Source organism: Rhinatrema bivittatum, chromosome 4, assembly GCF_901001135.1.
Source record: "Rhinatrema bivittatum chromosome 4, aRhiBiv1.1, whole genome shotgun sequence".
NCBI lineage: Eukaryota > Metazoa > Chordata > Amphibia > Gymnophiona > Rhinatrematidae > Rhinatrema > Rhinatrema bivittatum.
Window position 1 is genome coordinate 283266765 of NC_042618.1, and position 27166 is coordinate 283293930.

General features: G+C 47.7%; 1 protein-coding gene across 1 annotated transcript in view; it reads left to right on the plus strand.

Moving 5' to 3' along the window:
- The window catches only part of SOX5 (SRY-box transcription factor 5), a 1631810-nt gene that overhangs the window by 1246899 nt on the left and 357745 nt on the right, over window positions 1–27166 (plus strand). The window contains 1 exon segment of the mRNA XM_029600160.1: window positions 24654–24759. Coding sequence (XP_029456020.1) covers window positions 24654–24759 — 106 coding nt within the window.

A 27166-nucleotide genomic window follows, 5' to 3' on the forward strand; every position in this document is an offset into this window, starting at 1 on the left:
GATCAGAGTACAAGTGGCACCAGAGAGAGACGAGTAGGGGATCTGAAGGTGTTTCCCCAGCAGCTTCAAGATGAAATTGCCTTCTGCCCTGGAGTCCACTAGGGCAAGGGTATGGAAGTCGTCGTCGTCCACCGAGGGTGTCACAGGAAGAGTTAGTGGAGGAGCTGGTGAGGTCAGGCCTAGGGATAGTCCCCCTGTGAAACCTAGGCCCAGGAGTTTACCGGACAGTGGGCTATTACATGCCCAGCTTCTCCAAAATGAAGGCAGAGGCCTGACTGCTGACGTCGAAGGCATTCCTCAGGAGTTAGCCTGCCACGGCCCAGTTCATGGGTTCCTCTCCTGTGACTCCGCTCGGAGTGGGGCTCTGCTTCGGAGAGGGGGAACACCGGGAGCGCTGGGAAGCAGGTGGATGCTTCTTCGATGGTTGTAAATCACGGTTCCATTCTTGGAGTCGGCGGTCTCTGCAGCCGGCTAGGTCTATGAGGGCATCTAGGGAGGCTGGTAGTTCATGAGCCGCCAGCTTATCATTTATCCTGGCGGCCAAACCATCCAAGAAGATGGAACACAGGCAATCTTCGCCCCATTGGAGTTTCGTGGCAAGGGTGCGGAACTCAATGATGTAGTCCGTGAAGGCACAAGAGCCCTGTAGGTGGAGGAGAGTCGACCCAAAGGCTGTCTGTTGACCAGGATCATCGAAGATAGTGTGGAAGAGGACCAGGAAACTTTGCAGGCCCCTTAGGATGGGAACTGAGAGCTCCCACAAAGGAGGGGCCCAAGCCAGGGTCTTGCCGTCCAAGAGCGAGAGGATGTAAGTGGTCTTTGTTGCATCGTTAGGGAGGAGCATGGACTGGAGGCAGAAATGCATATTGCATTGATTCAGAAAGCCCCGACAGAGTTGGGGTCCCCGGAAAAGCGTGGGGGAGCAGGAAGCTGTATGACAGGGCGTGTAGTCGGTGCGGGCGCCACGTAGCCTGGAACCGGAGGGACCGATGGACCTGCCAAGATGGTGGAATCCAGATGGGCACCAAGACATTCCACTGAGGCTGCGAGAGCTTCCAAAGCCTTCTGCTGTTCGAGAATCTTCTGGGCCAGGCCTGGAATGGCCTGCAAGGCGAATGCTTCCACCGGGTCCATGGGCTTGGCAATCTGTTGCACAAGTGAACCCTTGGCCCGAGGTGGTGTTGATGCTATCTGTGAGGAAGACCCCGCAGGTCCCCATCATCAGGAGGCAAGGCTGAACAGGAAGCAGAGACCAGCAGGAGCTTTGCCACTACCAGCCCTCGTTCCTCGCAAGTTGAGCCCTTGGGTACCGGGGATGGCTGGTCTTAGGTGAGCCACTGCACGGATGATCCCATAAGGCACAACCAGGCAAGGAGGATGGCCACTAGGGACCGATGGTCCGAGGCAAGTGGTGGAAGACATGGTCAGGTCTGTCCAGAGGTCCATGGCAGGCGGCGGAAGGTGTGGTCAGGTCCAGTCCAGAGGTCAGTGACAGGCTGCGGAAGACATGGTCAAGAAGCAAGCCGGGTCAACAGCCAAGGTCTGTCTGAGGGGAGAGGAACAGGAACTGGAAGGCAGGAACTGGAAGGCGGGAACTGGAACATAAGTACGCTGGACAAAGACAGCGAGGAGACCTGTTGCCAAGCCGCCTGCTGGAAACCTGATGCAGCCTTAAATAAGCTGGAGCTGGTGACTTCATCGGGAAGGGCCGGCAGCAATTTCCCACCACCAGCCCTTTAAGGCTCGGGAGGAGGCGCGCGCGTGCATACATAGGAGGGAGCTGCAGAGGAGTGGAAGTCGTCGGCGTCCCAACCACCGGAGAGGGAGGAGAGACTCCGGTGGCCCTGTGAAGGGATGGCTTGTGTCGACAGCAGCTCCCCGAGGCTGCCAGGGAGTGTGGGCATTCTGCTGTGCCTGTAGGGCAGAAAGCAGTGAGCAAGGCCAACCACGGGACTCCGCAGTCGGCAGGCGTAACAAATAGTGACTGTGCCACAGTACCGAAGATAGACAGGCTGCTATTAACTATCTGAAGTCTAGGTCTATGTATACAAATCAGTGCATCCACAAAGAAAAATGTCTGTGCCAGTCATTACCACAGGTAAAGCCAGTCACTTTGTGGATTAATTTAGTTACTGCATTTAGTCTACAACTGTGCTACGTACTACTCACGCACATAGGGGCGGATTTTAAGAGCCCTGCTCGCCTAAATCCGCCCAAAACCGGGCGGATTTAGGCGAGCAGGGCCCTGCGCACCGGTGAGCCTATTTTACATAGGCCTACCGGCGCGCGCAGAGCCCCGGGACTCGCATAAGTCCCGGGGTTTTCGGAGGGGGGCGTGTCGGGGGCGTGGCCGAGCGCCGCGCCATTTTCGAGGCGTGTCGGTAGCGTTTTGGGGGCGGGCCCGGGGGCGTGGTTATGGCCCGGGGCGGTCCGGGGGCGTGGCCACGCCCTCCGTACCCGCCCCCAGGTTGCGTCCCGGCGCGCTAGGGGCCCGCTGGCGCGCGGGGATTTACGTCTCCCTCCGGGAGGCGTAAATCCCCCGACAAAGGTAAGGGGGAGGTTTAGACAGGGCCGGGGGGGTGGGTTAGGTAGAGGAAGGGAGGGGAAGGTGAGGGGAGGGCGTTAGAGGATTCCCTCCAAGGCCGCTCCGATTTCGGAGCGGCCTTGGAGGGAACGGGGGTAGGCTGCGCGGCTCGGCGCGCGCCGGCTATACGTAATCGATAGCCTTGCGCGCGCCGATCCAGGATTTTAGCGGATACGCGCGACTACGCGCGTATCTACTAAAATCCCACGTACTTTTGCTTGCGCCTGATGCGCCAGCAAAAGTACACGAACGCGCCGTGTTTGAAAATCTACCCCATAATCATTATACCATTCTTCACTTTTTCTATGTGTGCGTGTGCATGTTTGCACACTAGTCAGCGGGCAAAATACTAAAATATACTATAGTGCATTCTCTCTGTATATTGTTCAGCATTACACACAGAGTTATCACTTTAGTCAGTATCACATACACATCCATTTCATTGAAAATAAAGATAAAAATCTTTTGTCCATTATTTTGTTACAAGAAATATAGCATAATAAAAGATGCCACTTCTAAGATGTATATTAAAATTAGGATTTATTCTGATTAGAAAATTTAGAAAAATTGTTATTGTAGATACAGATGATAAGTAATGAATAAGATAACGTTTATTATTAATTACAGTGTACTTAATATATACTGTATAAGCTTCTAACATAATACTTTCTAGGGATCTCTACGGGTAAATCGTAGTAATGTGATATAATTCTAAATTTCTGCCTTTCATCTCTGCATTGACATTTATTCCAAATCATCCTGATGGCCCAAGTTAGAGTAAATAGGGAGATAGATACCTTCCTCTTCTGATCTTCTCTTTATTTATTTATTTATTTATTTATTTTTTATTTTTATATACCGATGTTCTTGTATGAAATACAAATCACTCCGGTTTACATAAAACAGTGAAATACCCAAAAAAGGGGAGGGGCTTTACATAGAACAATTGAACAAAGTACAAATTAAACAAAGTATAATATAGTATAAAATAGTATAAATAGTATAAATACAAGAAACGATTGAACGATTGAACTCAAAAACATAGTGCAGATAAAAAATCATAATAGTGCAATTCAATGAGGTGTCCCATAATTTGGGTTTATTATCGTGTCTAGGCAGCCTTAAGTGTCTGGGAAGGCTTGGCGGAAAAGCCAGGTTTTTAGCTTTTTTTTGAACTCCTGATGACCTGGTTCTAGTCTTAGATCTGGAGGGAGCGCGTTCCATTGGTGGGGGCCTGCTGAGGATAGTGCTCGTTTGCTCAATGATGATTTTACCGGCAGGGCATGCAGTGTGCCTTTGTATGCACTTCTAATTGGTCTGGAAGATGTATGAGGTTGGAATTGTGTGCTTAACATGATAGGAGCAAGTTTGTGTGTTGCTTTGTGAATGATTGTGAGCACTTTATAGAGGATCCTGTGTTTAATAGGAAGCCAATGAAGGTTGCGAAGGATTGGAGTGATATGTTCTCTTTTGTTATAGTTTGTGAGGATTCTGGCGGCGGCGTTCTGTACCATCTGTAAGGGTTTGATAGTATTTGTGGGGAGACCGAGAAGAAGGGAGTTGCAATAATCGAGCTTAGATAATATGATGGATTGGAGTACTTGCCGGAAGTCCGTGAAGAAAAGGAGGGGTTTTAGCTTTCTGAGGACTTGCAGTTTGTAAAAGCAGTCCTTTGTGATAGTGTTTATAAACTTTTTTAGGTTTAGATTGTTGTCTAGCCAGGCTCCAAGATCTCTGACGTCAGGTGAGAACATGGTATTTGAGTTTATTGATTGAGAGGAGCTTGATGAGATGGTGAGGGGGTCATGGGAGATAATGAGCATTTCAGTTTTATTGGCATTCAATACTAAGTTGAGGCTGAGAGTAAGTCTTTAATTGGATGAAGGCAATCATTCCAGTAGGTGATAGTTTTTTGAAGGGATTCTGTAATCGGGAGAAGGATTTGTATGTCATCCGCATAGAGGTAGTGGGTGAGCTTGAGATTTGCGAGTAGGTGGCAGAGAGGGAGGAGGTAGATATTGAAGAGGGTGGGTGAAAGTGAAGATCCTTGAGGGACTCCTTGATCTGTAAGGACTGGATGAGATTCCTTGTTGTTTATCCTGACTTTATAGAATCTGTTGCTCAAGAAGGACTGAAACCAGCTGAGAGCTGAGCCTTTGATGCCTATGTTGGCTAGTTGGTCTATGAGTATAGTGTGTTTTACCGTGTCAAAAGCTGCAGATAGATCTAGAAGAACAAGCAGGTAGGGTTGTTTTTTCTCCAGGTTAACGAGGATGGTGTCCATGAGTGATAGTAGGAGTGAATCGGTGTTTAGGAATTTATGGAAACCGTACTGAGCTGGGGACAGAATGTTATGATCTTCAAGATATTCTGACAGTTGCTTGTTGACAATTTTCTACATCAATTTGGCAATGAGAGGTAAGTTTGCGATTGGTCGAAAGTTAGCTGGGTCCGATGGAGAAGTGTTTGGTTTTTTTAGCAGCGGTTTGAGGATTGCCAATTTTAACTGGTTAGGTACTAGGCCTTGAGCGAGAGATGTGTTAATAATATCAGAAATTTGTTTTGAGATGGTGTTAGGGATGGCAATGAGCAGATTTGTTGGTAATGGGTCTGATGGGTGGGAGGATGGTTTGAGTTTCTTGAGGATATTTTCTATCTCCATTGAGGTGGTGGGCTCGAATGACTCGAGGCTAGCGTTTTGTTGAGGCAGGGTTATGAGATGGTGTGTTGGGAGGAGGCTGTTGGTTGTGAGGGAATAGGTAAGGTTGGTGATTTTTGTCTTGAAATAATTGGCAAGTTCGTTGGCTTTGTTGAGTGCTTGGTGGTCTGGAATAGTGGGAGGAGATGGTTTGGTTAGTGAAGAGACGTAGGAGAAAAGTGCCTTTGAGTCAAAAATGAAGTTGTGGATTTTTTTTGCATAGAAGTCTTTCTTTGTTCTAAGGATGGCGTTCCTGTAAGTATTGAGAAGGAATTTGTAGATAGCATGTGACAAAGTGGTCGGATTTTTTCTCCAGCTTTGTTCTTTATTTCTTAGTGTTTGCTTGAGGGATTTAAGTTCAGGGGTAAACTAAGGTTTTCTATTGTCCAATGTGGTGTGTATGGTTTTGGTTGAAGTTGGGCAGATTTGATCCGCAATTTTATTGTTGAGATTAATCCATGAGGTGGTTGCTGTGGTTGCGTCTGTGAGGTCTAGTTGATTTAGTGCCTCGGATATCTTTTCACTGAGTAGGTCTACTGAACATGGTTTCCTGAAATGGATGGTGGATTTGGTAGAGATTTGAGGTGGTAGATTGTTGATCTTAAGGGTTGTATAGATGACCCTGTGGTCTGACCAGGGAACTGGAGAGCAGGTGGGATTGGAGTAGATGGTACAGCTATCGTTAATGAAGTTGAGGTCCAATGTATGGCCTGCCTTGTGGGTGGGGCTGTTGACAATTTGAGTGAAACCCAAGTGACTGAGTGAAGAGAGAACTGATACGCAGTTGATGGATTGTGGAGAAGCGTCCACATGCAGGTTAAAGTCTCCAAGGATTATTGCGGGTTTGTCGGCATTAATATGTTTAGCTATGAGCTCAATCAAAGGAGAGGGGTCTGATTCTAAGGTTCCTGGTGGGGCGTAGATGAGGGCTAATTGAAGTTGTTCAGATTTATATCATAAAATGCACTATTATAACATTCTTTATAATTTATCACCACTTTAATAATGAAGTTAAGAACAAGTGTCTCTTTCTGACTGGATGTTTGTTCCAGTCCTTTTTTTCATAAAAGGACTTCATTTACAGTCCTTCATAATGCTGCTAGCCAGAAATGGTCATGGCTATTTTGTATCACATAGCAACAAATGTTCATCTTCAGTATTTTTAAACTGATCGATGACTGCATCTTTGTCTGATGGACAGCAGTATATGGCATACTATTTCAAATCCTCAGCAGTTATTGACAATCTTCCAGCATATCACTGTCCATTGTAGTGTATTTAAAGAAATGCAGAAGTCTTCAGCCTTTTTTATGATTAAACAGTCATTTTCAATATTTGTGTGTCAATGCAACAAACAAACACAAGAATCAAGATTATTCCTTCATCATATTACAATTTCAATCCCAGTAAGCAGACACTGCAGTTGATAAAATACCATCTTGTCAGGGAAAGGTACTAGAGGCTGTGGCAAGCACACAGTTTATGGCAGTTGATTGTTTTGCAAGACAACAGTGAGTTGCCCAACCAAAATAAAGAGGAATTTTTTTCATATCTAAAACATCAGCAGGAGAGGAAGGCATGTTAAGCTGCAATGAATTGAAATTTGGGGAGGATATGCCAGCACCATCTATGTCTCTGCCAGACCCTGTTGCTTTAGAGGAGAGGAAAGGGCAAGCACTAGCAGCCACAGGTTACCAGTGCCTTTCGCAGTGGAAATGGTAAAATCTAAACCATTAGCAGTGCAATCCATTAGTGGAGCAGAAGCCATAAAAGCAGTTTTGTCATCCTCTTCCTCTAAATCAGAGTGTGAAGAATTTCCTTTTAAAAATGCATAAGCAGAAAAGAGACTGTGCTATTTAAATAAAGCAACATATGCATGGACCTCAGGGGCCTCGACTAAAACTGCACATACAAAAATGGGGCAGACCAGGGGCATTCTGCAGACGAACCAAATTTAGGCCCTAAGAATGTGCATTTGAAATGCCCTCTTGACTGCTTACCTTATGGGGGGCATTCCTGGATCCAGGACCCACCTGGAAGGAGCTCCCAGAGGGCAGACTCCATCAGTCCACATGTTCTTGGCACCTGGTGCCTCCACCTGGGGAAGAAGTATTAGTGGGTGGGATTTCCCTCCCTTTACCCTAGGAAAACAAATGAAGCTGTGAACAAGACTGGCAGTATGTACAAATATATACAGGTTTCCTAAACTATATACTTATCTACTCGAGGTTAATAGTCTCAGATCTCACAACTATATACATTTTTACAAAGTAGCAAGAAAATTTAATATTTGGCAATTTGGAGTTGTTGGCCCACACAGTACACGGCCATATAGAAGGGACCTCTTGCATTCCTGCTTAATCAAGTATTATTATTATCCTCCCCCTTTTATCCCAAGTCTCACCCATGTGAAAAGATGCAACTGGGCTGATGGGCAGTGTTGGTCTATGGGGGTCCATTTTATCGAAACTGCTGCCATCTCCTCAGTGCTGCTTCCACTCTACTGAAAGTTTCATGTCTGCTACTGGGGTACACACCCTCCTGGGGTATCACTCGATCTGCTGCTGGGGTACACACTAGGGATGTGAATCGTTTTAGGACGATTAAAATTATCGTCCGATAATTTTAATATCGTCTTAAACCGTTATGGAACACAATACAATACAGATTCTAACGATTTATCGTTATAAATCGTTAGAATCGTGAGCCGGCACACTAAAACCCCCTAAAACCCACCCCCGACCCTTTAAATTAAATCCCCCACCCTCCCGAACCCCCCCCAAATAACTTAAATAACCTGCGGGTCCAGCGGCGGTCCGGAACGGCAGCGGTCCGGAACGGGCTCCTGCTCTGAATCTTGTCGTCTTCAGCCGGCGCCATTTCCAAAATGGCGCCGAAAAATGGCGGCGGCCATAGACGAAAAAGATTGGACGGCAGGAGGTCCTTCCGGACCCCCGCTGGACTTTTGGCAAGTCTCGTGGGGGTCAGGAGGCCCCCCACAAGCTGGCCAAAAGTTCCTGGAGGTCCAGCGGGGGTCAGGGAGCGATTTCCCGCCGCGAATCGTTTTCGTACGGAAAATGGCGCCGGCAGGAGATCGACTGCAGGAGGTCGTTCAGCGAGGGTTCCGGCGCCTCGCTGAACGACCTCCTGCAGTCGATCTCCTGCCGGCGCCATTTTCCGTACGAAAACGATTCGCGGCGGGAATCGCTCCCTGACCCCCGCTGGACCTCCAGGAACTTTTGGCCAGCTTGTGGGGGGGCCTCCTGACCCCCACGAGACTTGCCAAAAGTCCAGCGGGGGTCCGGAAGGACCTCCTGCCGTCCAATCTTTTCGTCTATGGCCGCCGCATTTTTCGGCGCCATTTTGGAAAATGGCACCGGCTGAAGACGACAAGATTCAGAGCAGGAGCCCGTTCCGGACCGCTGCCGTTCCGGACCGCCGCTGGACCCGCAGTTATTTAAGTTATTTGGGGGGGGGTTCGGGAGGGTGGGGGATTTAATTTAAAGGGTCGGGGGTGGGTTTTAGGGGGTTTAATGTGCCGGTTTTCGATTTTTCGATTTTTCGATTTTAAACGATTTTTAACGATTTTTCACGATATTTTACCCCCCCAAACGGCAACAATACGATTCCCTCCCCCTCCCAGCCGAAATCGATCGTTAAGACGATCGAGGACACGATTCACATCCCTAGTACAACACCCTCCTGAATGACCATATCACCACCTGATCTGCCACTGTCCTTCAATTCTCTCAGCTCCACTAGGCTTATGGCTTGTTTAGCATTCAGTGATTCAGGTCCTCCACATTCTCAGCTTTCAGTAAGCTCATGCCCTGTCCTTTTCGTTCTGTTGACTGAGAACTGGGTACCCAAGGGTATGACACCCCTTGTAGTCAAAGTGAGAATCTGTTTGCTTCCTAGGACTGTTTTTCAGTACATTTTTCTCACAAATCCCACTCCCATTCAGAATTCTTCAATGTAGGATTTTTCCAGTCATGGCCTAGGCTTGAGCGTGATGCCAGGGACTAAGCGGAGGCACGGGCTGATGCCAAGGCCCTTATCCGAGACCTGATCTGTTGGTTATCCATCAAAGGCTGGGTCCTGTTGGGGCCTTGGACCAGACCCGGGCCAACATTGTGACCTGACCCAAAGGCTGGATACTAATGCCTAGGCCTCAGACTAGGTCAGGACCCAGACCTAGGCCCGATGCGGTGACCAAAACTTTAGGCCGGGTTCTGATGCCTGGGTCTCAGTGTACACTAAAGCCCGAGCCCAGTCCTGATGCTGTGACCTGACCTGGAGGCTGGGTCTTGGCGCTGGGGTCTTGCCTGGTCCAGGTCCAATGTCATGACCTGAGCTGTAGGCCGGGTTCTGATGCCTGGGCTTTGGCCAATGCTGGGGCCTGAGCCTATTCCCGATGCTGTGACCTGACTCGGAGGCTGGGTTCCAGTATCGGTGTCTTGTCTCAGACACAAGCCCAATGCTGCAACTTGAACCGAATGCCAGGTCCTAAAAATGATGCCTCATCCTTGGCCAGGGCCTGGACCCAGGCCCGACACCATGACCCGATCCATAAGCCGAGTCCTAACATCTATACCTCAGCCTATGCCAGAGCGTGAACCCTGGCCTAATGCCAAAACTTGATATGGAGGCAGGATCCTGACACTGAAGCCTTGGACCGGACCCAAGCCTAAAGCTGTGACCTGACTCACAGTTCGGATCACAAAACCGGAGCCTCAGCCCGTTCTTAGGCCTGAAGCTGCAACCCGATCCAGAGGCTGGGTCCCAACACTGGGACTAGTGCTGGACCCAGGCCTGATGTAGAGCCTTGGCCTGGAGGCCAGGTCCTGATGCCTCTGCCTCAGCCCAGGGTCAGGTCCAGAGATAATTAACTCTGGCTCAACCCCAGCTGACACCATCATTTAGTGTCCAAAAGCAGAAGAAAGAAGAAAAGCCTAAGAGGAGTTCCCAGACCTGGGCTCTGAGGCTGTGCTCATATTTCCTTCTGCTGTTCTGTAAGGCTGCAACATACTTTGCTCTTTACACTGACACCATTGAGTCATTGAATTATTTCCTTATCACTATCTGTAGCCCAGTGAAGTCAACAGTAACCAACCAGCTGTTCCTGTTGGCACTTCAGGATCTACAGCATCTATAGTATTGTCCAGTGAAGAGGTGGTGAAAATAGAGTAGAGTGGGGAAGACGGCAGATGATTTGTTCCCTGTATATACCAGGATCATTCCAGACGATGGGTTATGTTCCATGTCCAGCAGATGGAGTCAGAACACAAAAATTCCCAGGGGAGGACCCATATAACCACGCCTCCCCTGTAACAGCTCTCAGTAACGTTCTGACTCCAGCAGATGTGAGCAGGGGACTTGTGGTCCCCAGCTTGTTAGCTTAGGGCTACCTCCTCAGGGGGATCAAGTTTAAAAAAAAAAAAAAAATAGGAAGTTTTAAATTTACAGTTTAGGTCACTTTGCTAAGGCTCCTCTTACAGCAGGGGGAGAGCTCTCCGCTGGTGCTGGCTCATCGCTCTCTAGCCTGGTGACTTGCTGACAGGCTGTTGCCTGTTTTTTTTCTTTCCTTTCTCATTTTCCTCACTGAGGGCTCATTTGGGGTAAGTGTATTTTTGTTTCATCTTCTTTTTCAGCAGAAGACTGCAATTTTTTGGACTCCGTTCGGCTCTCTGAGGTGAAAGTCGGTAGCACCAGCCTCTCCCTCCTGACCCAGGTTTTCCCCCCTCCCTTTTGGGGAGCGACCGACGTCCCGACCTGCGGCCCCACGAAGCACCATTCCCCGGGGCCGCCTGCTGTCGGGAAAGTAATTCCCCGTCAGTTCTTCTTCAGGTCAGTGGGGGACCACGGCAAGCATCCGTTGCCGGGTCGGCGCTCATTTTAGGTGCGAGCCACCTGTAGAGCCTCCCCCCCCCCTCTCCCTGCGGCTATGCAGTCTGTCGGCGCCTTGTGAGGGCTCTGACAGGGCCGGATTATTTTCTGAAGAGGGTCTGTGCTCAGGCTGTTTCCTCCCCGAGGGGAATGTGCGCCAGCTACTAACAAGGATGTTCGAGCTGCAGACCGCGTGGGAAGGAAGCGCCAGGCCCCTTCCCTCTCTACGCGGGAACGGCGGCCATTTTGTTGCAAGATTCTGATGCCGCGCTTTCTGAGGAGGACACGGATAATCCGCTCCCCACTTCTAGGCCCGTTTTGGATCCTTACTCCGAGTCTAATCCTGATAGGCAGAGGGGAGATCCCTCGGAGGGTGACCCCTCAGGATGCCAGGCCTTTCCCCCTGAATTCATAGTCCTAATGCACAGGGCTTTTCTTCAGAGCAGAGACACGACCTTCGGGACCTGGGACCCTCTCTCCCCAAGATACCATGTCCTGCCCCCCTCCTGGGTGGGACCCTCCCTCAGGCTCGCCCCCCTTTAGTAGGCGGAGGAGCGGGGACATCTCGTGGCCCTACCGGGACACCATCGATAATACAGACTTCATCGGGGGAAGGACAATCCCAGGACCCTGACGTGGACGACCCCACCTTGGCGGCCCAGGTGGAGGGCGAGAACCCTAGGGTCCTCCGCATCTTCCAAGCGGCGGAGTTAGATGACCTCATTCCCTACATCCTCCAGGAAATGGATATTGATCCCCCTCTGGAAACCGGTGGGGCCTGACCCCGGCTCTCAAGAAGGGGGACCCCCTCCTAGCAGGACTGGCGGCCTCTAGCCAAGTCTTTTCCCACTCATCACAAGATCTTGCAGTTGATCACTCGGGAATGGGATTCCCCGGAGGCCAACCTTAGGGTCGGTAGAGCCATGGAAAAATTGTATCCTCTGCCGGCCGAATTTTTGGAAATTCTCAAAGTTCCCGCCGTAGATTCTGCGGTATCAGCGGTCACAAAGCATACCACTATTCCTGTCACTGGAGGGACGACGTTGAAGGATATGCAGGATCGGAAGCTGGAGGTTTACCTCAAGCGTATCTTTGAGGTCTCGGCCTTAGGGATGCGGGCGGCTATCTGCAGTTCCCTCGCACTGCGAGCGGGTCTTCGGTGGGTGCAGCAGCTTCTCACCTCCCAGTCCTTACCAGACGCTGAGGCTCACCAGGCTGACAGACTGGAAGCCGTGGTTGCCTATGGAGCAGATGCTTTATATGATCTTTTAAGGGTCCTAGCCCGAACCATGGTGGCGGCGGTCTCAGCGCGTTGGCTCCTTTGGCTTCGCAATTGGTCGGCTGATGCCTCTTCCAAGACACGTTTGGGGTCCCTTCCTTTTAAGGGTAGGTATCTTTTTGGTGAAGACTTGGATCAGATCATCAAGTCCCTTAATGAGAACGCGGTGCACAAGTTGCCCGAAGATCGACCCCGTTCGTCAAGATCATATAATTACTCCAGAAAACCGATATCGTAACCAGCGGAGAGTGCGTCCTCAGAGGCAACAGCCACCTCGGGCGCCCTCTTCTAGTTTGCACTCCTGGAACCGGCCCTTTCATGGGCGCCGCCAGGGTAAGGAAGCGCAGGGTGCTGGTACATCCGCTAAATCTACCCAATGATGCCAGACGGACCAGCGAGGTGGTCCCTCGACTGGGGGGTCGCCTTGCTCTCTTCTATGAAGAGTGGGTCCAAATCACGTCGGATCAATGGGTTCTGGATATTCTAAGACGCGGTTACGCTTTGGATTTTGTTTGCGCTCCTTGGGATCGGTTCCTGTTTTTCCCCTTGCGGGTCCTTAATCAAACAGGGAGCCGTGCGGGCAGACCGTCGATCGTTCCTCCTTCAATTGGGGGCCATAGTGCCGGTGCCAACCGCCGAACTGGGCCGTGGGCATTATTCAATCTACTTTGTGGTTCCCAAGAAGGAAGGTACTTTTCGTCCTATCCTGGACCTCAAGCAGGTCAACCAGTCCCTCAGAGTCCCTCGTTTCCGTATGGAGACACTCCGTTCAGTGTTAGCGGCAGTTCATCCGGGAGAATTCTGGCTTCATTGGATCTCACGGAGGCGTATCTCCACATACCAATTTGTCAAGCTCATCAGCGTTACCTACGCTTCAAAATTTGGGTCAACACTTCCAATTTCGCGCTCTTCCCTTTGGCCTGGCCACAGCTCCATGGGTTTTCACGAAGATCATGGTGGTAGTGGCTGCAACCTTGCGCAAGGAAGGCATCCTTGTGCATCCTTACCTAGACGATTGGCTCATCCGTGCAAAGTCACGAGCGCAGTGTATCCTCACAATCGACAGAGTGGTACAACTTCTCCAATCTCTGGGATGGATTGTCAACTTCACCAAGAGCAGCCTGGTCCCGTCCCAGTCGTTGGATTTTCTGGGAGCTCACTTTGACACCAAGAATGCCAGGGTTTTTCTGCATCCAGGACAGAGCTCATTCTCTGCGTCAGCAGATTCAAGGATTTATGGCGCTCGAGACGCCCACTGCCTGGGACTACCTGCAGGTACTGGGGACCATGGCCTCGACCATCGATCTGGTTCCTTGGGCATTTGCGCATCTGAGGCCTCTGCATAGATCCCTACTCTCCCGGTGGCAGCCGGTGTCGAGAGATTTCCAGGCAATCCTTCCGATTCCGAGAGGAACCTTCATCAGTCTCCATTGGTGGCTGGAACCGCGGCACCTAGCTCAGGGGATGTCGCTGGAGGACCCGGATTGGGTGATTATCACCACGGACCCCAGTCTCACAGGCTGGGGAGCGGTCTGTCGGGACAGCTCAATCCAGGGTCGATGGACGGTGGAACAGTCAAAGTGGCCCATCAACCGCTTGGAGACCACGGCGGTCCGTCTGGCGTTACAGGGTTTCTTCCCCATAGTACGCCATCAAGCAGTCAGGGTGCTATCGGACAATGCGACTACAGTGGCATACATCAATCACCAGGGACGTACGAGAAGTTGGTTGGTCTCTCTGGAAACCGACAAATTGATGGAGTGGGCAGAGCTTCACCTCCAACGACTAGCGGCCTCGCATATAGCGGAAGTGGACAACGTACAGGCGGACTTTCTCAGCCGACAAAACTTGGATCCCGAAGAGTGGGAGCTCTCGCAGCAGGCGATGCGGATAATAGTACGGCGATGGGGGACACCGCAACGTAGACCTAATGGCAACCGCCGGAAATGCAAAGGCCGCCCCGCTTCTTCAGCCGCAGGCGGGAGTGCGGCGCCGAGGACGTGGACACGCTGGTCCTGCCCTGGCCGCGCCACTGTCTCCTATATGTTTTCCCACCGTGGCCCCTCGTGGGCAAAGTCATCCGCAGGATAGAGGCACACCAAGGGCCGGTGATCCTTGTGGCACCAGAGTGGCCCCAACGACCATGGTTTGCGGATCTGCGCAATTTGACGGTGGAGGGTCCCCTTCATCTCGGTCAGCTGCCACGTCTTCTACGCCAGGGACCAATATTTTTCAAGGAGGCAGATCGCTTCTGTCTTGCGGCCTGGCTTTTGAGAGGCGTCAGTTGAGGAGGCACGGTTATCCGGTGCCGGTTATTTCAACGCTACTGAAAGCACGTAAGATGTCCACCTCTGTTACCTAAGTTCGAGTCTGGAAGGTCTTTGAGGATTGGTGTGGAGCGAATGACATTCTTTCCATGCAGGCCTCAGTGCCACAAGTCCTTTCCTTCTTGCAGGCAGGTTTGGATTTGGGTCTTGCTTACAATTCTCTTTGGGTTCAGGTGGCGGCCTTGGGGGCTTTCTTCTTTCGCAGTGGAAATAAGGAGTTTCTGTCCTCGCATCCGAACGTCTCCCGTTTCCTTAAAGGAGTGAAATACTTGAAGCCTCCGATTCGCCCACCTTGTCCGTCGTGGGAATCTGAATCTGGTGCTCCGAGTCCTCTGTGGTTCGCCGTTCAAACCTCTAAGCTCGGGCTACCATCAAGGACGTCAATTTCAAGACCATTTTTCTCGTGGCAATCAGTTCAGCAAGACGTATTTCCGAAACTTCAGGCCCTATTCTGTCGTGAACCATACCTTCGTTTCACGCCTGAAGGGGTTTCGCTGAGGACGGTTCCTTCTTTTCTCCCTAAAGTGGTTCGGCATTCCACTCAACAATCGGTGGGAATTACCATCTTTGGCCTCTTCTGAGTCTGGAGACCTGCGTAGACTGGATGTACGGGCGGTCTCTGATACGGCTATCTGGAGTGGACTAATGATTTTCGGCTCTCCGATCATCTGTTATCCTCTGGTCCGGACCCCGGAAGGGTTGCATGGCCTCCAAACAATCTATAGCGCGGTGGTTGAAGGGAAGCGATCATAGCGGCGTACCTTGGCGTAGGTAAGTCCCATCCACTGGTTGTCAAGGCTCATTCTCTTCGAGCCCAGGCGACATCTTGGGCAGAGAGCTCCTCCGTCTCCACTCAGGAGATTTGTAGGGCGGCCACCTGGAAGTCGATCCATACTTTGCGAGACATTATCGCCTGGACGTCGGTGCTCCGTCGGGCGGTCAGCTTGGAGACAAGGTAATACGAGCAGGGCTGTCTGCGGGCCCACCCGTGATGGGAAAGCTTTGGTACATCCCACCGTCTGAATGATCCTGGTATGTACAGGGAAAAGAAAATTATTCCTTACCTGCTAATTTTCGTTCCTGTAATACCATGGATCATTCCAGACACCCTCCCTTGGTTTGGGGGTTTGCTTGTGGGACATCCCTGCCTACTTGTCTTAATAATCTTTTACTCTGTATTTCGAATACTGCGCGTCTTTTTTGTTCACGCACTGCTGTTCGCAAGTTCACTGTTCAGAATTTAGTTGCTGTTTATTTGGACAGCGTTTATTTCAATTCCTTCTTTGATTACTTGATCCCTCTGTTTTTAGTCTCTCTCTTTTGGGCTTTGTTAGTCTAGTTACTGAGAGCTGTTACAGGGGAGGCGTGGTTAAATGGGTCCTCCCCTAGGAATTTTGTGTCCTGACTCCATCTGCTGGACATGGAACATAACCCACCATCTGGAATGATCCATGGTATTACAGGAACGAAAATTAGCAGGTAAGGAATAATTTTCTTATTCTACCAGATAATGTAGAACAGGATATGGGATGAATGGGAAGGGGGGAATGGAGGGGTGAAATTGAGTTAGGAAATAAGGGGTGAGATTAAGAAAGCAGAAAAATAGTGGTGAGGGAGAGAAACTAGAGAAAAGAGAATGTGAAAGGAGAGGAAAGGTATGGTGAGAATGGAGGGAACATGAGATAAATGGGGAAAACAAAGGAAAGTGTAGAGACATGGGAGGGAATAAGAAGTGTTTGAAGGGAGAGGACCGGAACAGTGAAAGTAGGAAAGGGGAGAGTTGCAGAAAGAGTAGATTAGGGATGAGGGGGAAGAGAAGAAATGAAAGAATGAGAGTATAGAAGAGGATGAAGAGATAGAATGGGGATGTTGGTATACAGTTTATAACATGGATGGAAAGATGGAGTTGAAGGGTTAGAGATGAGGGGAGGAATAGAGTGGTAAGAGGAAAGTAAGTGATTAAAAACTAGAACGCAGTGTGAAAGTGTTTGGTTGACAAGAGGCAACTGAGGAAGAGACATTGTGAAGGGAAAATCATGATATAATGGAAGAAATTCAAAAATATAAAAACTGAAATGGGGTAAAATTGAATTAGAAGAGGAAAACCAAAATTATACAGACACAAAACAGATTAAAGAATACATAAATGAGGCTTTTAAAAACAATAGATTTTCAATAAAATATTTGCTTTTGGTAGAAACTTTATTTATTTTTATTTTTATTTTTATTTATACAGTTTAAAAAGATTTTGACAGCAAATAAACATGTCAATTACAAGGCAATTTATGTATATAATTGATCAAATTGATCAGTACGCAAGACAAACAAATTAAAGGAAAAATCTTAATACATTGCCAGTTATAAGGAAAAGGAAGGCCCCAATTCAATTAGTCTGGAGCATAATTAAGCAAAATTACTTAAGGAATAGGTGCGTTTAAATGCAATTACAAATATATAAACCAATGACCAACCTGGTGAAAGTTCATTTTTTAACTCTTGAGTCTATAAATTTTTTGAGTTCCAATGGTTCTAAAAATACGTATCGCTCATTTAGATGTTTAACGATACATTTACAGGGGAAATAAACTGTCATCTGGGCTCCCAGTTGCTTAACATCTGGACCCATCTGAAGAAAGTTTTTCCTCCTTATCTGTGTATTTTTTGTAATGTCTGGGTACATCCAAATTTTCCCGTTAAGATATAGCTTTTCCCGGTTTCTTAGGAATAATTTTAACACATTATCCCTATCTTCTATCTTTTGAAACTTCACACATAAGGTACCTCTTGACTCAATTTGATTTTCCATTGATTCTTCAATAAAGTCTGTAAGATTTACTAAAGGATGGGTCTGATTTAACACATCACAGTTTTCTTGTTTTTTTGAAACAATATAAAAGATTTTTTCTAAAGAGGGCATATTCTCAGAGGTAATTAATAAATTTTCAATCAAAAATCTCTTAAATTGTTCCAAAGGAGATATTAGTTTAACTGAGGGGAAATTCAATATTCTCAGATTTTTATAACGAGAATTATTTTCAAGTACCTCTAACCTTCTAGAGTTAGAGGTTTCTCCTTTTATCAGCTCTAGTTGTACTTCCTGAATCTGAACTAATTGTTTCTCTAAAATCTCACATTTCTCAGCATTTTTCTTAACTTTTTCTTCTACAATTTTCCCTTGTGTTTGTACTTCAGACATTTTCACTTCTAGATTTTTCATAGATGTTTTTAAATCCATTAAAACTTCCCATATATTTTCAAGTGTGACACCACAATTTTCCTTAAATTGAGGATTTCTTTTCTTAATGACACTTTCACCAGGTTGTGAGTAGTTACCAAGCCCTACCCCTCCTTTAGCGCCTTTAGGTGTTGATGTAGAGGGATCCAAAGATATAGATCTTCCTTCGTTGCTCTCCTCTACTACTACCAACGAAGTATCTTTGGAACTTCCTCCTATATTCACTCCATTTCCAAGTCCCTCCCCGAGGATGGGCATTGAGTCCACATCTTTGGTAGGATTCAACCCCTCTGAACCTGGATTGAGTGAAAACTTAGGCGGTTCTGGAGTCAAAGGTGCTCCGGGCTTAAAGAAGTCTGAAATTGTTCCTGAGATAATGGTAGCTGCTCCTGCTCCATATCTAGTTCGGATGCACCCGGAGTATCTGCATTTAATGTTCTGAGAAAGTTTTCAATTAGCGGTTGGGAGGAAGCTAGATTGGGAACAGTCGGGGTCTCTGGACGCAATCTTCCCTTCCTCTTAGTATGAGGCATACTTTAATAAGGCTATATCCTTCTCAGACGTCACCTTAATTTAATAATATAGAGACCTTCAGTGAGGGACAGAGAGTGTTAGAACTTTTGAAGGGGAAATTAAATATTACAACTTACTTAATATTCATTACTTCTTCTTCATTTACTTTCACTCTCCGATTTGTCTTTAAAGTAACCCGGAAAAGCGGCTTCGACCGCGCGCTGGGACGGCGACTGCGCGCCAAGGGGGGGTCCGGTTTTAGCACTACCGGCCCCTCCCCTTGATGACGTCAGGCACAGGAACCAGGAAGTAGCTGACAAACCTCCACGGAGAGAAAAGTAAGCAGAAATCAGCAGGAATCTTTCAGCTGCGAAGGGCAAAGCTCTTTCAGCCCTTCACATTCTGTTCACACTCTCCGTCCCCGAATACTTGCCGAGGGGGGGTTCGGTTTAGCACTACCGGCCCCTCCCCTTGATGACGTCAGGCACAGGAACCAGGAAGTAGCTGACAAACCTCCAGGAAGAGAAAAGTAAGCAGAAATCAGCAGGAATCTTTCAGCTGCGAAGGGCAAAGCTCTTTCAGCCCTTCACACTCTGTTCACACTCTCCGTCCCCTTGGTACAAACTTTAAAGTAGCTATATGCTGATTTGCCACACAAATGCTTCAGAAACCCAAAAACTATCCACTGAAGGAGATCAGCCGCTTTAAGAACATAAAAACATAAGAAATTGCCATACTGGGTCAGATCAAGAGTCCATCAAGCCTAGCATCCTGTTTCCAACAGTGCCAAACCAGGCTACAAGTACCGGACAAGTACTCAAACACTAAGTAGATCCCATGCTACTGATGCCAGTATTAGCAGAGGCTATTCCCTAAGTCAACTTGATTAATAGCAGTTAATGGATGTCTCCTCCAAGAAGTTATCCAAACCATTTTTAAACCCAGCTACACTAACTAAACTAATCACATTCTTTGGGAACAAATTCTAGAAGTTAATTGTGGCGTTGAATGAAAAAGAATTGTCTCTGATTTGTTTTAAATGTGCTACTTGCTAACTTCATGGAGTGCCCTCTAGCCCCTCTATTATTCAAAGAGGACATAACCGATTCACATCTACCCATTCTAGACCTCTCATGATTTAAAGACGTCTATCAGCCATCTCTTCTCCAAACTGAACAGCCCTATCCTCTTTAGCCTTTCTTATAGGGGAGCTGTTCCATCCCTTTATCATTTTAGTCACCTTCTCTGCACCTTCTCCAATGCAACTATATATTTTTTAGATGCGGTGACCAGAAACTGTACACAGTACTCGAGGTGTAGTCTCACCATGGATCGATACAGAGTCATTCTGACATTTTCCGTTTATTCATCATTCCCTTCCTAATAATTCCTAACATTCTGTTTGCTTTTTTGACTGCCGCAGCACACTGATCGACGATTTCAATGTATTATTCACTATGATGCCTAGATCTTTTTCCTGGGTGGTAACTACAGCATGGATTATTTTTCCCAGATGCAACACCTTGCACGTATCACATTAAATTTAATCTGCCATTTAAGATGCCCAATCTTCCAGGCTCCACAAGGTCCTCCTGCAATTTATTCACAATCTGCTTGTGATTTAACTACTCTGAATTATTTTGTATCATTGGCAAATTTGATAACCTCACTCATCATTAGAGATGTGAATCGTGTGATCGATCGTCTTAACGATCGATTTCGGCTGGGAGGGGGAGGGAATCGGATCGTCGCAGTTTGGGTTTTTTAAATATCGTGTAAATCGTGTAAATCATGTAAATCGAAAACCGGCACACTAAAACATCCCTAAAACCCACCCCGACCCTTTAAATAAATCCCCCACCCTCCCGAACCCCCCAAAATGCCTTAAATTACCTGGGGTCCAGTGGGGGGGGAGGGCGGGAAAACCGGCACACTAAAACAACCCGAAAAACCCACCCCGACCCTTTAAAATAAATCCCCCACCCTCCCGAACCCCCCCAAAATGCCTTAAATTACCTGGGGTCCAGAGGAAGGGTCCCGGTGTGATCTTTTACTCTCGGACCTCCGTGCGTTGTAGAAATGGTGCCGGCGCTACCTTTGACCTGACAGGTCAAAGGTAGCGCCGGCGCCATTTTGTTTTTTTGTCCCCCGACGTCAGGAGCGTAGGAGATTGCTCCCGGACCCCCGATGGACCCCCAGGGACTTTTGGCCAGCTTGGGGGGGCCTCCTGACCCCCACAAGACTTGCCAAAAGTCCAGCGGGGGTCCGGGAGCGATCTCCTACCGCGAATCGTTTTTTCCGTACGGAAAAACGATTCGACTGCAGGAGGTCGTTCCGGACCCCCGCTGGACCCCCAGGGACTTTTGGCCAGCTTGGGGGGCCTCCTGACCCCCACAAGACTTGCCAAAAGTCCAGCGGGGGTCTGGAACGACCTCCTGCAGTCGAATCGTGTTGCCATACGGCCGGCGCCATTTTGCGCAAAATGGCGCCGGCCGTACGGCAAAACAATCGGGGGAATTGTTATTGTATCGCGGCTCTAACGATTTTTGATGATTTAAAATATATTGGACGATATTTTAAATCGTCAAAAAACGATTCACATCCCTACTCATCATATTCCTTTCCAGATCATTTATAAATATATTGCAAAGCGACAGTCCAAGTACAGATCCCTGAGGCATTCCACTGTTTACCCTTTTACACTGAGAAAATTGACCATTTAATCCTACTCTCTGTTTCCTGTCATTTAAACAGTTTGTAATCCACAAAAGGACAACGCCTCCTATCCAATGACCTTTTAGTTTTCTTAGAAGCCTCTCATGAGTGACTTTGTCAAATGCCTTCTGAAAATCCAAATACGCTACATCTACTGGTTCACCTTTATCCATCTTTATTAACCCCTTCAAAAAAATAAAGCAGGTTTGTAAGGCAAGACTTCCCTTGGGTAAATCCATGTTGACTGTGTTTCATTAAACCATGTCTTTATATATGCTCTAGGGTAGATTTTCAAAGGGTTACGTGCTTAGATTACGTGCATAACCCCCGAAAACCTACCCCAAACCCCCCCTGCGCATGCTGAACCTATCTTGCATAGGTTCGGCGGCGCACGCAAGCCCCGGGACGCACATAAGTCCCGAGGCTTTCCTGTGGGGGGAGGGGTGTCATGGTGGCATGTCATTCATGGTGGGGGCGTGGTTCCGGCCCGGGGCGTTTCGGCAGGCGTAACTTTTAAAACAAAGGTAGGGGGGTTTGGATAGGGCTGGGGAGGGTGGGTTAGGGAGGGGAAGGGAGGGGAGGGGAAGGTGCGGGGGGGTGGAACGGAGGCAGGATGTGCGACTCGGCACGCGCAAGCTGCCGATTTTGGGCAGCCTTGCACGCGCCGACCCCGGATTTTAAAGGATACACGCGGCTACGCGCATATCTATTAAAATCCGGCATACTTTTGTTTGCGCCTGGTGCGCGAACAACAGTACGCACGGGCACACTTTTATAAAATCTACCCCTCTGTGTTTCTGATCTTTAGAATAGATTCCATTACTTTTCCCAGCACTGAAGTCAGGCTCACTGGTCTATAGTTTCCCGGATCGCCCCTCGAGCCCTTCTTAAATATTGGTGTTACATTTGCCACCCTCCAGTCTTCAGATACAATGGATGATTTTAATGATAGGTCACAAATTTTAACTAATAATCCGAAATTTCATTTTTTAGTTCCTTCAGAACCCTGGGATGCATACAGTCTGGTCCAGGTGATTTGCTACTCTTTAGTTTGTCAATCTGGCCTACTATATCTTCCAGGTTCACAGTGATTTGGTTCATCTGACTCATCACCCTTAAAAACCATCTCTGGAACTGGGATCTCCCCAATATCCTCATTAGTAAACACAAGGCAAAGAATTCATTTAGTCTTTCTACAATGGCCTTATCTTCTCTAAGAATCCCTTTAACCCCTCAGTCATCTAATGATTCAACCGACTTCCTCAGGAGTTTCTTCCTTCTGATATATTTAAAAAGTTTTTATTATAAGTTTTAGCCTCTACGGCCAACTTCATTTCAAATTCTCTCTTAGCTTGTCTTATCAATGTTTTACACTTAACTTGACAATGCTTATGCTTTTTCCTATTTTCTTCCAATTTTTAAAGGATTTTTTTTTGCATAAAAATAGCCTCTTTCACCTCATCTTTTAACCATGCCGGTAATTGTTTTGCCTTCCTTCCATCTTTCCTAATGCGTGAAATACATCTGGACTGTGCTTCTAAGATTGTATTTTTAAACAATATCCTTGCCTGTTGAACACTTTGATTATAATGACAAACAAAAATCCCTGTTTTGGAATATTACCTTTCTGCAGGTTTTTGGCATATGATGGCCTGCATAAAGGGGTGAATTTTCAAAGGAGTTATGTGCATAAAATTAGTAAATATGTGCATAAGTTGCTTGTACTTGTATACATATTTTCTAAACATAAAAAATATGTATGTATTTTTTATTTGGCATGCACATTTATGCATGCAGAAAACTGGTAGTCTAGGGGTGCTCCTGAGTGGAATTAAGAGTTACACTCTGATTTATAAGAGACTTTTATGAGTACATTTGGCAGCTTATTCATACACTTTTATACCTGTTAAGTATCTTTTATAACTGATATCTTTGTTCAAAGTTACAAATAACTTTGTTCTTCCTTTTTCAATTTATGGTTTTTGTCACAGTTCCCCAATTCGATGTAAACCGATCTGATATGGTCTTTTAACCATGAAGGTCGGAATAGAAAAGTGATAAATAAATAAATAAATAAATAAATAAATATCAGATTCATCTGTTGTCTGCTATTGGTTGGTTGGGAGGTCTGGGTGAACTGGGGGAGTTCAGGATGAAAAACTAGGAAGGTCTTAATGACCAGGAGAAGAACTAAATGAACTGGTAGAGGTATTGGCAAACTAATGATTTCAGTTATGATGTGCATGTTTTAAAATATACAGATTTGTGAGTGTAAATAAGATTTTATGCAAGCTATTTTTAATCATATGTAAAATATGTTGTGCTCCGCGGCCGTGGGAGCCACAGCCGCGGACCCCCTACCGCACCCGTGACGGCGACCCGCCGCAGGAATCTCAGGGGAGGACCCCGACACTAGGTCCTCGTTCCGGCACGGGTTCCCCATGCCAACCGCCGCAGGAGGAGCCATCCCTGCTCCTCCCTCGCGGCGTCCTGCAGCATTTCCCTTGAAGAAAATCCAATATGGCCGCTGCCATCTTTAGGGGTGAGGCCACGCCCCCTTCCTAGGCTTAAAGAGACCTGATCCCTTTAACCAGCTGCACCTGTGTCTAATCAGCCTGAACAAGGGAAGTATAAAGGAAGGCTTCCGCTGCTCATTCCTCGACTTGGCAACGTCCTTCCTCGCTGTCTAGTCTGCTTGCTTCGGTGATTCTCTGGTGTACGACCGGACTGGTGAGCGACGACCCTCTGGCACTCGACCTAGGACTACTTCAAGACTCCGTCTCCAAGGGCCCACCTAAGTCCCAGCGGCCCGGGTCCCTACGGGCTCCTCCTGGGGGAACTGCGGGCTTCCAGGGCGAAGCTCCAGTTGGCCTTTGCACCGTTGCTCTGACCTCCCTAGGTCCACCTAAATCCCAGCGGTCGGGTCCCTACGGGCTCCTCCCGGGGGGACCGCAGACCACCAGTGGTGAAGACACAGCACCTTATCTCGTCTCCGTGTTTGCCTCAGTCTCCAGTGCCAAGAGTCAGCTGGTCCTGCTTCCTGTTCTGCCTCGCCACCCGACGAGAGAACCTACGGACCCCCCGAAAGGTATACCATCCTCTCGCCGGCCAAGGGTCCACAAGCCTGAACATAACAAAATATATGCACATATGTATAGAAAATAGGTAGGAAAAGCATGTTTTCAATGTAATTCAGGTATTCTTGTCTTGCTAAACATATTCATGTATGTGAATTGGTAGATATAAGCTATGATATATAATATTTCGTATGTGATACATGCAGGTTATAAAATACTGAGGTAGTTCTCTGTGCAGCCATATAAGAAGGTTTATAGGGCTATATGGAATTGTTTGAAAGTTATCTTCAAAGTGCATAACATTTTTATGACTTAAACCTTAGTATCATCCCTTTACAGGACAAAACAACACTAGTGCACCGAACTCAAAAACTGACTGTAAAACAAAATGATGAAAAGTTTAATCATGCTATGATGGATTTCAATTTGAGTGGAGATTCTGATGGTGAGTTTTTCATGCTTGCTATTTTTTCAAGATAAATCTAGTTGTTAATATATGGAATGCTATAGAAATAATACTCTGAAATGTGGGAACAAATCACCCTGTATTGGTGCGGTATTGTCCAATCCTCTGAATATATTTTTAATACATAACAAGGAACAAATTCATGTAAATGTGCAATAGATATAAGAATATTGTTAGTGGTAGAAAGATGCAAACAAATTGACACCTATTTCAAACCAGGCATATTTTAATCTGGCTCAAATTTAAAGGAATTTTTCTAATTTTCCACAGAATTGAAAGAAAAAAACCCCTCCAATCCATTTTTAAAAAATCTGCAGATCTGAAGTCTATCAAAATATGCTTCTGATTTTTCAAGTGCACTTTGGATTTCTTCAAAAAATTTAACAAAATTTCAAAATTTATCCAGGTTTGTTGAATTGTTAGATGAAGTTCCCACATCTCCAATCACACACTACAAACTGAGCAAGTCCAAAGAAAAGTGTTAGGATTTGTGGACCCTTGCCCTGAGGTGGGGTTGGCGCTACCTGTGGGGTTGAAACCCGCAGGTCCCCACTGTCGGGAGGTGAGGCTGGCCGGGAGCAGAGGCAGACAGGAACTTCACCAGTACCAGCCCTCATTCCCCGCAGTTGAGCCCTTGGGTGCTGGGGCCAGTGGTCTTAGGTGTGCTTCTGAGTAGGTGGTCCCAAAGGACACAGGTGGCTGGAAGCAGTGAGATGTTAGATTCAGTCCAAGGTCGAGGAACCCTCGAGGAGAGAGAGAGAGAAGGCCTCAAGTGATGAGATGCTACCGCAGTTCCGGAGACAGTAGAGCAGGACCACATGGGGCAGGCTCCGTGGGAAGGAAGTGCAGGAGCAGAGACCTGAGTAATAGTAGATTGAAGCAGGCTCTGAGCGGGGAATCCACTGTGACAGGTTCTAGTGGAGTAGAAGCACTGAGGCACTGCCCAAGGGGTGGCAGCGCAGTAACAGGAACCTGTGAAGTAGAAGCGCTGAGAGATAGCCCGAGGAGCAGGGACACAGAGACACAGGCCTGTAACGTAGAAGTGCTGAGTCAGATCCTGAGCAGGGGCATAGAGACAGTGTCTTGTGACTTAGAAACCATGACCCAGGCCCTGAGGGGCGGAAGCACCGAGACATATTCTTGTGATGCAACAGCGCTGAGCCAGGTCCTGAGGAGTGAGACCGCTGAAGCAGGTCCCAGATGTAGAAGCGCTGAGGCAGGTCCCGAGGCTCGGGGGTACAGAAGCAGGGTCCCAGATGTAGAAATGCTGAGCCAGGCCCCAAGGAGTGGGAAGCCACAGCAGGATCCCAGATGTAGAAGCGCTGAGCCAGAACCCCGAGGAGAGGGGCGCTGAGGCAGGGACCCAGATGTAGAGGCATTGAAGCAGGACCCGAGGAGTGAGAGAGCAGAGACAGGAATCAGACGAGCAGAGCAGGGATCCGTACAACAGGAACAACAGGTCCGGAGAACTGGAGCAAGCACCAGCTAGGAACCAGGTAACTCGTTGCCAAGTCAGTTAGTGGTGGATGGAGGTAGTCCTTAAATATCACGGGCCAAGTTGTCATCATCCAGGGACAAGCCTGAAGTTCCTGCCATTGGCCCTTTAAAGGGAGGACAGGTGGCGCGCGCACGCATGCCTAGGGAGGCCCTGGGTCAGAACGCTAGTTGGCGGTGTCCCAGCCGCCACGTGGAGCATAGGGAGCCAGGAGGAACGTGGCGGCAGTGACTGGCTGTGGCCTTGAGAGTACCGGGAGTGAAGGGCCAAGGTGAGTTGAGCCGGCTGCTGGTGGCCACGGCCGGTGGGCGTAACAAAAGTTCAGGTGCTTGAACTGTAGTGCTTTTCATTCATTTATCATACAAATTTTGGGTCAGATATACTAAGCATTTTTCCACTGACACAGAATGGGCAAAAACCTTTTATACTGAGACATTATTTAGCCATAAGTTTAAAAAAAGGAGGAGCCACTTATTGGGTACAGAGACTTACATCTATATCTGACTGAAAACATACAATGCAATTTTATGTGCTAGCCAATGTCATCATTTTTTAATTCATCATAATATTATTATTATTGGAGATCCTACATAGGCATAAAGAATGAATATCTTAATTTCAGTAGGGCCTTATGATGTCTGAGGTATACAGAAAGGAGTATATATAAGATTCTCCTTAAAAGTCTAGGACCAGGCATTTAGCCTGGTCCACTTTAAGCCAGTCCACAAGGAAATCTTGGTTAGAGGGTGTTTCTCCTAGGGAGAGGGATTCCTTGACAGGCTCCAGCGAGGACAAGGGGCCACCTGATAAGAGTAGAAGAGAGCAAGAACTATGCTAAAACTACTTAACTGCAATTTGCTGTGTTTCTGTTTCCAGCACCAGTGAGGTAAG